The sequence below is a fragment of the Malaclemys terrapin genome, chromosome 5 (genome assembly GCF_027887155.1).
Source record: "Malaclemys terrapin pileata isolate rMalTer1 chromosome 5, rMalTer1.hap1, whole genome shotgun sequence".
NCBI classification, from domain to species: Eukaryota; Metazoa; Chordata; order Testudines; family Emydidae; genus Malaclemys; species Malaclemys terrapin.
Window position 1 is genome coordinate 43,067,748 of NC_071509.1, and position 14,000 is coordinate 43,081,747.

Genomic DNA, 14,000 nt, shown 5'->3' on the forward strand with positions numbered 1-14,000 from the left:
CTTATTCAGTATTGCTACTAAGTAATGTTCAGTATTATTTTCACCACATACTCTGCTATTTCTAGCAGAGTTTCATGGCAATGAACAGAAAATTTGTACAGATGGCCAAATAAAATGCATACACGTTATAATATTGTAGAGCACAAAAATGTTCTTTGTGCCAAGCATCTATGCTACCCATGGGTGGCGGGTATAATAGAGTAGGGGAGGCTAAGCCTCCCCTAAGCCAGCCCCTGGCCCTGCGCATGCTCTGCCCTCTCCCCCAAGCTGGCAGGAGCTCAGCTCTGCTGCTGGCCGGAAGTCAGCAGACTGGTGGTGAGGCCAGGTGGCGGCCCGGTGCTGAGGCCAAGTGGCGGCCTGGAATGGTTCGGCCAGGGCTCCTCTGGCTGCAGGGGGATGGGACTTAAGGCTCCAGTGGATGGGGGGGAGGGTGCTCAGGGCTCCCACAAATGGGGTGGAGGGCACTTGGGGCTCCTGCAGATGGGGGTAGGGCTGGGGCCTTGGGCAGAAGAGGCAGGGCTGTGTGGCTAGCCTCCCCGAAGGGAGGGCTCACGTGCCGCCCATGATGCTACTTACCCCAACAAAGCTAAGTATTGTATTTATACCATGCTCTTCAGTGCGGTTTCTGAATGGCTATGCATTTAGGGTTAGATCAGGAGAGACGCCCTTCACTCATGCAAAGGCAGAGGTGCCAGCAAAATGTCCGTCCCCCCCCCCCACTTCTATGACTGTACAAGAGCATCTAATGATGACAATGCCTGTACCTCCTGTGTTCAAAAGAGCACAAGTCCTGATCACCGGGGGGAGTAAGCTAGAAAAAAGGGGCTATAGAAGAGGCAGGGCCAAAGCCCTACCACCTCTCTGCGGTTGCCCATGGAACAGGGCTGGCACACCGAGAATAGGAAGAGAGATGTCTGCTGCATCCATTATGATAGAGCATGTTGCTCACCCCTTGTACACAAGGAGCAGCCCTGGAAGAAATGATCACTGTTAATGTTGTGGACGGCTCTGGACTTTGTGTGACCCTGTATAGAAGGGCTAGTCAATAGGCGAACCGTGAGCCAAATCTGGATTGCCAGACGCTTTTGAACGGACCCAGATATATTTTTATTTACTTATTATTGTTTTATTTTCTCTGGAGTTTGGACCTTGATTACCTTGACCAAGAAATTTGGGCCTTGACAAAATGACTACCCCTGCTGTATAGCATTCATTTGTGTGGTGGTCTCAGCAGTTGCAAAGGCTGCTTTTTTCTCTCTCTCTTGGTTCCAGGTTTAGCTGCCTGCCCGTCACAAATGTTGTCTGCTGTGTCAGTCAACAGCTTTCCTACTGTCCTCTGCGAGTCGGGTAGCACAACACTCCTATCCAGTCAATCACATTGTTATGGCCCATATAACTGCTGTGGCTGTGACTTTCACTGCAGGTAATCATTACATATGTGTATCAGTTACATTAATAGGCTGTAAACTTAAATGTTCTGTACCTTTGAAGACCAGTTTGGATTTGTAAACAATTTGTGGGATTAACCTCTACAAATTTTCTCATCCCCATTGCCAAATTTGGGCCACTGTGGCTGCTGGTGTGCCTCAGGGAATAGTGAATAGTTGTGTGGGCAGGATTGTTATGGCAGAAGTGTTAGTGATTGCAAAGAGTTGATTGCCTACAATTTTCCTTTTTAACTCCCTATTTTCATTTGCTTATATCTTTCTGAAACTTTCATCGATTGGACAGAACTGTTCCATGTCTGGTATTAGTCAGAAGGTGAATGGTTTTGACAAGTTTGAGCCAATACGATTCACTCATTTTCAAATCCAAGAATGTAAAATATACACTCTTCCCTTTATATATATATATATATATATATTTAAAACTACTAACAGAAGAGCTTGCATTCAGAAATTAAAATTTAGCATAGGAAATAGACCACTCAGAGAAGCAGTACACTTGATTATTCTGATGAAAACTGGCTGTGATTTGACTTAGCTATGAGCCTTCAAAAAATCATACGTCACATAAACAGTGATCACCTATCATTTGGCAGGAAGGCGGGCCACGTGTATATGGCTAATTTAGCTGCATCATCAAAAATTTACTGAAGGTTTACGCATCAAATGAGGCAGGGCTCTGTAAGCATCCTGCATCATACAATGTGCATTTTCTAATGTGACCACCAGGAGCTCTGCTTCATACATTGCAAAGTAAAGTGCATTCTATCTTGATCCGCAGCCCATTGAAGTCGATGGGAGTCTTTCCACTGATTACAGTGGGCTTTGGTTCAGACCCTGAATGAGGCAGGGCATTTTGTAATGATACAAGGTGTGCCCTCAGGGAAGTAGTGATCTGCAGGAGTTGCTGCTCATGGGTAATTATTCATTCAGGGAGGCTGTGTCTGACAAAGGACACAGTGTTTTGTTGGTTTGATATCTATATCAGCCCTGAATTTTAAAAAAGTCTCAACTCATCCTCCACTTTTGCAAATACAATTTTGTGACTACAGTTTATCATAGCTTTTGAGTCTATCATTTGGGTTTCAGAGTACTTGATTAACATTAGGATAAAATACTCTTCTGCTGTTGCCACCAGTTCATTCTGGCAGCTGGAAGAATGTCATTTAAGTAATCTCTTCGTCTGCAGCAGCCTGTAAGTTAAAATTTGCCTGTCTGTGACATTCTCAGTTTTTAGGAACTTGCCAACCTCACAGATTTTCTGTCAGTATGACTCAAGTTAAACTGGTTTAATTAAATAAAATCTATCTGTCATCCATCCTAATTACTCTGCCCCATCTTAAATTACATGCCATTCCATTTCCAGAAAGACAAGCTTCATAAAGTAATAAAAAACAGGAATTCTTAATTGTTCATTAATAAAAGTACCAAAACTTCTGAATTAGTGAGGTCCTATGGTAATGATATTGTTTCTGAATGAGTAGCCTCACCATAAAGGTGGAACATGCTTATGTCCTTAGCTTCAGACATAACCTGCAAGTCTGTGAAACTTAAAGAATTAAGGCAAAAATTTCCCCTCCAATCTGCAACCACCGCAGGATCTCCAACTGTTACAGCCACATGGGCCTCTAACACTTGGTGGGCTCATACAGGAATGACATGCATGTAAGGATCACAAAATCAACAAGGGCCTCTATTCCCAGTCTGACAAGGACAGTGCAATTTAAACAAATAAGAGTTAAAATGAACAGAATTCCAGTTAAACAAATGTTTTATCTTTTTCCATTAAGATTTGTAGACAGGAGTTAAAAATGTAGGGTACCTTGTTGCAATACCAGACAGAATTCCAGTTAGACAATGCTTTAGGCTCTATTTGATTTTTGGAGCATTAAAAAATTCAGGACTGTTCTGTGTGATGAGCTGGATTTATTTCTCTTTCTGAACTAGGTTCTACCACCCTCATCACATTGAGGAATACTTAATTCCAAAAGTAGTGCCACTGAAATCACACAACCTGAGTAAGGGTGGCAGACTTGTACGCTCTATATTTTGTTCCCCAGACCAAAAACGATCATGGTTCACGCCATATTTTTGCCCTTCAGTGGATCTTTACTTTTGTTCCTCATTCTAGCTTTTCAATATAGAGACTATTTTGTCTGCTATGATATTGGTCATTTTAGTAACTCTGGATAGCATTAGCCAATTAAAACTGTTTTTCTGAATGCTCATGTCCCAATGGTCAGTTGCTTGCTTGTAAGAGACAATGCTATTTTTACACATTTTGGAAAATAGGAAAAGATCATTTCAGACTGGTTCAGGATTCTCCATTGAGTAATGTGTAGGGCTTCTGAATTTCCAGCAAAATATATTCTCTACAGTCACTAAGACACTTGATGCTACTACAGGTATGTATTTTTGTAGTCAGATATCAGTTGATGGCCCGCCATCATGTAAATGTTTTTCTTAAGGAAACACTGCATTTCTTAAGAATATGAGACTTTCTATTTTTGGTAGACTGTTTCACACCAAAATTATCCTGGCTCAAGGCAAAGTACATAGAATATTTCATCCTGGATCAGTGACAAATTTGAAGTCCAATACTTCAATGGCTATAAGTGTAGAAACTGATACTGTAAAATATTTTTGATAAATTAAACACATTTCTGATATACTCAGATTAAGGTCAGAAGGTACCATTGTGATCACCTAGTCTGACCTCCTGCACATTGCAGGCCACAGGACCTCACCCACTCACTTCTGTAATAGACCCCTAGCCTCTGGCTGAGTTACTGAAGTCCTCAAATCATGATTTAAAGACTTCAAGTTACAGAGAATTCATCATTTACATTAGTTAAAACCTGCAAGTGACCTGTGCTCCATGCTGCAGAGGAAGGTGAAAACCCTCCAGGGTCTCTGCCAGTCTGAGCCAGGGGAAAATGCCTTCCTGACCCCAAATATGGTGATCAGTTAGACCCTGAGCATGTGGGCAAGACCCAGCAGGCAGATACCCAGGAAAGAATTCTCTGTAGTAATTCAGAGCCCTCCCCATCTAGTATCCCGTCTCTGGCCATTGGGGATTTTTGCTACTGGCAGTTGCCAATGAGTCACATGCCATTGTAGGCAGTATTTCATTCCTTAGTAGGCCGTCTATTTTATGTTCTGTTACAGTAGTATCTGCGCACCTCATAATCTTTAATTAATTTTTCCTCCCAATATCCCTGTGAGATAGGAAGGTACTATAATCCTCATTTAACACATGGAGGGGAACTGAGGTACAGAGAGACTAAAAGTGACTCGCCTGGGGTCACACAGAGCCTGTGTCTCTCAAGTCCCCTACCACCCTAACCACTGAATCTTCCTTTCTCTCTTTAATACATTAAACATAATTTAAGATGTCAGACCATAAATTCATTATGTATAGAAAAGATATTTAATGTAATGTATTTTAGTTATATTTTTTCTCTCCACCAGAGATTTATGCAGAAAGAACCTATGGTACTAAAGATAGCCTGACTTTAATATGTAGATATATATTTTAAAACCTTTATAGCACGCTTTTTTCAATTTGATGCAGATTTCATAGGTTTGAAAGAAAATTGTGGGGAATGGGAGCATCAGAGAAGCTTGGATCTTTTGATGGCGAAGAGATAGTGAAGGAGTAAACAGAGGGGAGGGAAACTGGAGAAATCCAAGAAGACATCTTCCCTCAAAAATATTGTTTCTTTCACAATGTATGGGAGCAGAAAAATCAATTCATTGGTAATAGATGATGATAAAATAAAATTAGATTTTAGTTTAAATTAGATAAATATAACAAACAAAACAAACCAATACATTCATTGATTTACAATAATAAATTGTGATAATACCTCATACTTATATAGCACTTCAAAGATATGTGTGAATATTAACTACTTAATCTAACTAATTAAATTATGCACCCAAACACACACTCTCTCAAACTCTAGATTGCGAAAATGGACCTCAGAATCAGCATTCATATGTCAGTTATGGCATTGGTAAACATGGCATATTGTTTGATTTGTGTGGACATCTGTAGCTTACAACATAAGAGGATTGTTAAGTCAATTTTAAAATGGCTCCTTTAATGTCAAAGCAGTTATACAAATATTGCTCGAACTGCCACAGCTCTACTTTATCTTTCATAAATGAATGCTCTGTTACTTTTCATTTTATGGCACACAGACCCAGTCGTTCACAAGCATAATTTTATTTCCAATAATAACCTTGCACTGACAAAATCACTTTGTGCCTTTCCCCAACCCTTATTGACTCGCAGAGTAGGTGTCGTTCCATAACAAAATCCGATCCACAAACCTACACCTTTTTAGGATTAGATTGAGAGGCTACGAAACATGTTTAACGTGTTTGCAGTGTAGGTATAGCCGTGTCCCACTTTCTCAGGCTATGAAACAGATTACTTGAGATAGCTCTTGATGAACCATCTAATTTAGCTCTAACATGTCAGTACAGTTCTTCAACAATTAATTATAAATAAATGTGTCCAAAGCTACTTTGGATAGATAGTATTTTAATAAGAACTTTGGTTTCATAGTGTGATCACTTGGGGTTCTGTCTGCACAACTTATAAATTCTGATTGATATTGTGAAGTTGTGTTATAAAAAGCTGCTCTTTCCTGAGGGCCTATATGTATGTGGATACACTATTGCTCACAGAGCCTGAAAGCATTACTCCTGGGGGAATTCTGTGCCACTGCAAAATGCACATTAATTTCTGCAAAATTCTGCACGCAGAATTTCCTTTCCCCACAAAAATGGGCTGCAGTGCTGCTAGCTGCCACTAGGGGCCACTGGACCTGGCAGAGCCCAGCTTGCATATGGAAGACACTGCTAGTGGGAAGGAGCTAGAGGGTTCCTGGCAGCTGCAGTTCCTAGCATGCCCAGAGGGAAGGAGAGGATGGTGCACAGGAAACTCTGTTCAAGCCTGGGACCAAACATCAGATTGTTTCTCCCTTTGGATCCCTGGGCTCTGGGGGAGGGGAGGGGACGGGTGTCTGAGCAAGGGGGGGCACCACAGCTGGGAGCTGGGGGGGAGGAGTTGTGGGTGTCTGACCCCCAGCCTGGACTCTGGGGTTGGGGGGGGGGGGAAGGGGTCAGAGAAACAGGAACTGGGTTGTCATAGAGGTTTCTTTACCACTCTACTCCTGGGGGAATTTTTGCGCGTGTCTGTATTGTTACAAACATACTTGCATAATTTATTTTGAAATAAATTAACTAAATACTTGAAACTGACGTAAAGCGTATATACCCCAGACAGATAGAAAGGTTAAGGTTAATGACAGTACTTACATCTCACAACAGTTATGCAAAAAAGAAGCTGCATCCTTAGAAAAACCAGTTTAGCTGTTTCCTCTGGAAGGAAAGTAGGAGCAGTGGAACAGTACCAGGAGGAGACCAAAAGAGACCAGGTGGCCAGAAAGGGTTTAAATGAGGTAAGAGTGCCCTACATACTTTCCTGAGCCCAGCTGGCCCCCAAGGACTCTGCAAAATCCCGGGAACTCAGACCCCAGCTCAAAGAATGCCCTGGGGTGGTGAAGAAAGTGAGGCAGGGACATGCAGTTAGTGTTTGTTGTTTTGTATGATCAGTGCGCTCCTGTGCTTTACCTGATTAAGTATAAAAGAGGATAAAGGCGTTTAAGACTGTGCAAAGTGTTTGTGTATGTATGTGTTGACTGCTTCAGAACTGCTGTGTGCCCCTGAGAGGGGTAAACTGTAAACAAGAAACTTTGTACCCCTGGGGCAAAGTTTGAATAATCAGGGTATCTCTGGGGTCAGTGCTGATCTTGGAGGGCTACGGCAGGTGGGCTGAGAACCCACATTTCCTAGAAGAGGAACAGACAGAGTCAATGCTCAGGAAATGTGTCAGAGAAGCCACGGGAGGAACCAGTGCTACAGCCTGCTGCAGCTCTATTAGCTTGAAACACACAGGGAACATAGACCAGCAGAGGCTTGGATTCCCCTCACAGCAGTCCCAGTGGGTGGCTGACAGAGAGCACTTGCTAGGATCTTTGATATTAAGGCTACATCTATACTAGAGGTGTTATTCCCAGTTCATGTAGGCATACTCTTGCTAGCTCTCATCTGAGTTAGGATGCTAAAAATAGTAGTGTAGCCATGGTAGCATGGGCAGTGGCGGCACTGTACTAGCCGTCCTGAGTACAAACCTGCCTGAACCCCCTGGGTGCCGCTGTTGCCTGTGCTACTGTGGCTACAATACTATTTTTAGTGCACTTGCTCAGATGAGAACAAGTATGTCTATGCGAGATGAGAATCAAATCCACAGTTCGAAGAACAGAGGTAGCCTTAGTAATCTCCAATTTTTTTTTATTATGAAAACAGGCCTCTGGGGATCTGCATACCCAGACTTGTAGGCCACATGTGGGTGTCAGGATTGGTGCATTTTTGTATACTTATTTCAGTGCTCCTCTTTTAAGAGATTACAAAATTAGAGGGGGTGAAGATATGATGGCAGAATTTTGCTCTTACTGCAATGAAACCTTGATTTATCTATGGATATTCTGCTATACCTACCTAATCTTTGGTTTGTCTCTTTGTTCTGGAGGTTTTGCTAATCAGTAAAATTCAGCTCCCTGAAAATTAAATAAAAGTCAAGTTGACATATGACTGCTGACTTTACAGGGTCAGTTCAGTCATGTTTTACAGAAGAGTACTAGTAAAATATGTATTAAGATGGATGTATTAAATATCATAACAAATTTACATTAAACATAACATCCAGGGACATAAAGTTTAGGTATTGAAATCCCCCTATTAGATTTTCACTCATTTTTTCAAGACTTGTTTATTTTCCTCCATAAATCTATATATATCATAAAAATATAGAGTTAATATAAATATTGTTAACACCATTCTTTTTTTCTATCACAGATACAGTAGCAGAAAGAAGTACACTAAGAGAACATGTTTGTCCGAAGCTGAGAGAATTCTGCAGGGAAAACTATGGGCTGGAATTACAGGTAGATTTTATCACATTAATTATTCAATTATGATATATAATTAACCTTCCTATTTTTGAAAATATTTTTGATTTATATGTAAAAATAGTGTAATTATTGATAAATCTGGCACAAAATAGAAGCCTATACAAAACAAAAAAAAGTACAAGTAATATGATAATTTTGTCAAATTGAAGTGCTGAAAGCATCACAAGTGAAGACTGCTGTTATTAATAAAAAGACAACTAGGAAAAATCCACTGCTCTATGTAAGAGTGTTTACTGGTAAATAAGAACAATACAGTAACAAATTAATAACATTTCCTCTTGAAAATTATGCATAATGAAACTGTCTGTTTTAAAAATACAAAACACCTAAGAGGAAATAATGTCACATCCAAGTTATGGTGCTGTCTTTCTAGAAATTAAAGTCACATATAATTTCAACATTTGGGTTAATGTTAATCACATCATTACTGCTTTTCTTTTGATCATCATTTAAGTTACCGCATCTTCATATTACATATAATAATTACTGCTCCAACTACAATTTTGTCAGCAGTAACACAGAAATGAATTTGATAGGCAGATTATTGAATCCTTGATGACTAATGAAACAAACTCTGAACATTTTTTTTTAAACTATCCCATGTGTTTGCAGAGTCATGACCAGGTTTGGAAAGATATGGAGTAAAATCCTGGCTCCATTAAAGTCAATGGCAAAATTCCCACTGACTTCAGTGGGACTAGGATTTAACTCATGAACTTTTTTCACCTTGTATTTTGCAGTAACTTGGTCCTTCCATACCTTTTGTGGAACAATATCAGTAATGAATATAAAAGTCATTCATCATCTTGCAGTTAGCTAGGCATGTGTTTAAGTACCTTCCTGAAGACTCTGGCAATAGAAGACTCCCATTGGGCCCAGCTGGCAGCAGTGGCGCAGGTAGCGCATGGTGATGGTGCTGTCAGGACAGAGCATGGCCGCCAGCCTGGAGTTGGTGTTGCAGAGCCAGGCCAATGCCAGCTACTTTTTCAAGATCCTGGAGGCAGCTGAAGATGCCACTATCCTTTGCACCATCAGACCCTGTAGCCAGTTTGGGGCACTGCTAGAGTGGGGGGAGCTGTTTGTAGGCCAGCTGCTTGACCAAGAGTCCTCTTTCACAGAGAACTGCAGTGCAAAATATGGAGGAGTTGTGTCAACTGCTTGGCGGAGCTGATGGGCCATGAGTCTTTTCAGGTCAAGGAATTATCACAAACTTTGATGAGTTGGAAGGGAAATACCCTTTGGTCAAGGCAGAATGGGAGTTTCAGTTTCCCTCATGGGCTTTTAAAATTATTTGTGGAGAACTGTCATAGGGTCTGCTTACCGCTAGTGAGCGTCCTCCTGGTCGCGCTGGGGATTAGCTGATTCCAGGTCCGACACATCCTTTCCACCTCTCGCTGCACGCCTGCCTTCTCTTCCTGGCCCTCAGTGAGGCAAGATGCTCCATGGCTTGGCCCTCTGGATAAGTCACATGTCCTCCTCTTCTGGGGTATCAAAGTCTCTTCTTATGAATGGGCTCAGGCAGTTTTCCCATTCACTGTTCAGCTGGTGCCACTTCTCCAGTGGCTGATAGGCCTGCTCTCTACTCTGGGTTCCAGCTCATGGACCATCTAATCAGCAGCCACAGTCTGTTCCATTCTTTATCTTACTACCTTTTGCTTTAGCATTTCATAACCTTCTGGCTGCTCCCCGCCCCCCAGGTTTGCCAGCCCCAAAACTCACTCCTCCCAGAGGGTAACTGCAGGATACTTTGTCCATGTAGACCCTAGACATACTTCCCTTCTCCCAGGGAGTGACTACAGCCTATTTCCTTGCAGCCCTCCTCTGCTAACTTCCTGTCTTTATAAACCCAGCCCAGCTTGTTCCTCCTCAGCTGGGCTTCCTCATTATTCAGTCAGGGGATTACTTAAACTACCTGATCCCCCTCAGCTGTGGCCTGTCTGGCTAACTGGCCCCTTTCTTAGCGTACCATAACCTCTTCAGAGCAAGTGTGGGGTCAATACCCCGTCACAAGAACTTAATCTCTTGAGAAGAGAACTCTTCACTCCTGAACTCGCGTTTCCAAAAATACCTGGATTATGATGACATTTGGTACTTTGTGATGAAGGCAGTTGTTGAAAACATCAGACAAGTCATGCAGAAGACAAAAGAGTGTGTCACTTTACTAGCAGAATGTATTCTTCCTCATTTTGTCCATTAGCATGCCAAACAAAGAAAATGAGGTGGCTCCACTTCTGTAGTGGATGAGGTGGTCCTGCCGCAGGTGATCTTAATATATGGCTTGTTCTATTTCTTCTTTTGTATGGCATTTAAAAAGTAACAGGCTGGATTTAAAATTGAATATTGAGATTCAACAGCCATTCTAATGCTTGTAGGGTAGCTAGTTGGATGCCCCTTGTGCCACTACTGTAAGTGTGAAGGGGGCAATTGTCTGTAATGTATTGCATGGTTTGTACCCAGTCTTCCCCGTAGCAGTGGTTTTCATAGCACAGTTTGGAGATTCTCCGATTTTCCATTTGTGGTGGAGATATCCACACCTTCCATGCGTTGTCTGAATGCAGTTGAGTGCAGGCCACTGTCTATGGGGAAGGCAGAATCCTAGGATTTCTTTTGTTGGATCTTCAATCAGGTCTGCGTTTGGGACATCACAAAGGCCCATGATTTGAACCAGTGAATGCTGGTGTTCTTTCTGCTGGCCTGTAGTGTTGTGGTCATGCAAAAGAGGTAGACCACAAAAGTCCACTTTCAACAGCACTTTGGCCTTGTAGTTATTCAAATGGAAGGCATAGACAAGTGTTTTCGAAGCATTTGGTTTCAATTGCCAAGCGTTGAAATACATCTCAACTGTCCAGAGGCCATTGTTCATGACCTTTTCTGTGGCCTCCAGAGAGGACACTTGAATTGCTAACACAATGTCGTCTGCATAGATGAATTTATAGGATAATGTGATAGGAATATCATTGGTATAGAGATTGAATAGTGTGAGCACTAAAATGGATCCCAATCTCTGTGATTTACTGGCAGATTCACCAAGGTGTACGGTGAATCTTCCATCACTCAGCATCTTAGTGATGAGTCTGATTGTTGATTGGCATGGGAAAGCTAATGATAACTTCAGCAGGAGACCTTTGCACCATACAGTATTATATGCAGAAGAAAAGTCAATGAATGCTGCCACTGTTTTTAATTTTTGCTGGTAGCCACATTTTATATAGCTGGTTAAGGCCAGCAGCTGCGACTGGTTCTAAATTCAGCCTGCTCTTTGGGAACCAATTATCCAGTATTGGCTGTAACCTTTGAAGTAGGACCTGATCCAACACTTTATAGCAACTGCTAAAGAGGGAGATGAGCTGGTAGCTTTTTGGATCAGTGTCCTCTTTTCTGGGTTTCAAAATGGCGATGATCGTGGCTACCTTCCACTCTTTTGGTATTATGCTAGAAGAGTGGATGTTGCTGAAGAAGTCTGTCAGTCACCTTCTTGTCTTTGAACCAAGATTCTTCAGGAATTCTGAATATATTTCATCCATTCCTCCCACTTTCCTGGACTTAGTGTTGGAGAGACTCTTGTTGACTTTATCTACTGTCTAGGGGACAGAAAGGGTTGAAAACAATGGGCACTAGTTTAGTGCACAGTAAAGTTGTTTGTGGACTTGCTGCCTTATGTTTTTATTCATTGGTACATGGGAGTTGGCAATTAACTGCGTGGAGGTGGCATCTGCACTTATCTGAGGTGGTTTGTAGACTGCTGGAGCCGCAGTGCCTAAAACACTAAACAGCTTCTAGGCTTTGCAGCTTGACGTGAAGTCAAGTGCCATCACAGTTTCACACCACCTTTTCCTTCATGCTGAGTTCAAAGACTCAAGAAAAGCCATTGCAGTTTTGGGGCTTTTAGTCAGCGTGATATTGCCAGAAGAGGGCCTCGCTCTCTCTTTCCAGCAAGGAGTGAATGCTTTTTTAAAAATCCCTTGCAATCAACTGATATGAATAGGCCTATAAAGTGGTGGTAATGAGCCACATATATCAAGCCCTTTATGATAACCATATAGCAGGACCAGTCAGCAGACTGTAGATTCCAGCACAGTTTCAGGAGGGATTGAATGAGTGGAACATGTAGGCCTGTGCAAATCATAACTGGGCAGTATCGGTTATTGGGAAAGTCATCAAGAACTGACCTTGAGAATGGTATTGGGTGGCTACTGATGTTGTGCAAGACAAAACAAAGAACTGGAGTGTAGCACTTCTTCCATCAATCCAACTGACCATGCCACAATCTTTGGTATTATAGAGGAGGTGTTGGTCTTTGGTGAAAGCCCAGGATGTCAGCTGTTCTCCAGTACAGTCATTCTTGTATAGCCCCATGTAGGATGTAGGATGGCTTGGTAATGCTGGACAGAGCCATTTCGTTGATGGTGGCTTGTACACGTTTACGACTGCAGATCACTGATCTTGATGGCGATTGAGTAGGGGTTCATAGTAGGCATGACCTAGATGGAATTCTTAAGGTCATGTTTTTTACATATGTCACAAGTCCATATTTAGGGTGATGCCTTGCAAATATGAGAACATTTCTGTTGATCTTTGCATGGTGGTCTTCATTCTCCAGGTGTGTTTCTTGTAGCTCTAGGACATCAACATTTTGAGTCCGCAAGATGATTGCAATGTAATCACATTTTGTGTTAGGCCCTCAATAAAGAGCTGCATAATTTGCAGCAAAGGTCCTGTTTGAAGGAAGATTTGGCCCTGACCGGGCCCATTCTGTCACCAATTTGATGACCTCAAATATATGGCTTGTAAACTGGTGTCAGGTGAATGACACTGTAGCCATAAATGTCTCCATATATTTGATAAACCTCAACTAGTAAGAAAGTAGTTTATTCAGAGAAATATTATGAACTTTTACATATATTGGTTTTTGGCTCCTACGTACAGAGGCTGAAAGAACAGACTTGAATTATCAAAAGCAGCTGCTCATGAATGACACTAAGTAACTCCATCTACTATGTGTTACCAGTGTTGATGGGACCAAATTCTTGAATGCAGGTCAGTCACTTGGTACAAAGTTGCCTTAGCAGAAAATTGCCAAAGGCTAAATGTCTCCTGCTTTGAAAATTAGCATGATCTTGGTGATTACTGTGGCTAGATGCCTAAACAAATTTCAGTGGGAGGCAGTGCTTCTGTGACAGCTGCCTAATCCTGGATATTATTGCCAGAGTGGTGAGAGTAGGTTAGACCTATTTCTACTTACAATTTGGAGGAGGAGGAACAGGGCAAGTGCAAGCCTGAATGCCGGTCAGGAGTTAAATAGTGTCTCTTCACTGTTTGATGTAGCCAGTTGAATGGTTTGGTAAAGTCCCAGACTTGTATTTCCAGAAGCAATGAAGAAATTTCCTTTTCTGTTGACTTTGGTCTTGGATCTTGCAAGATGTTGAGTGTGCAGCCCTAAATCCAGTTAAACACATACTTGACTTTAAGCATGAGAGAAGTCCCTTTAAAATTAATGGGAGCCAATCAC

General features: G+C 41.9%; 1 protein-coding gene across 1 annotated transcript in view; it reads left to right on the plus strand.

Annotated features, from left to right (window-relative positions):
* NWD2 (NACHT and WD repeat domain containing 2) overlaps positions 1 to 14,000 on the plus strand; it is a 140,022-nt gene that overhangs the window by 40,290 nt on the left and 85,732 nt on the right. Inside the window, exon 2 of the mRNA XM_054030809.1 lies at positions 8,376 to 8,464. Within this exon, the coding sequence (XP_053886784.1) occupies positions 8,376 to 8,464 (89 nt within the window). The remainder of the gene's footprint in view (positions 1 to 8,375; positions 8,465 to 14,000) is intronic.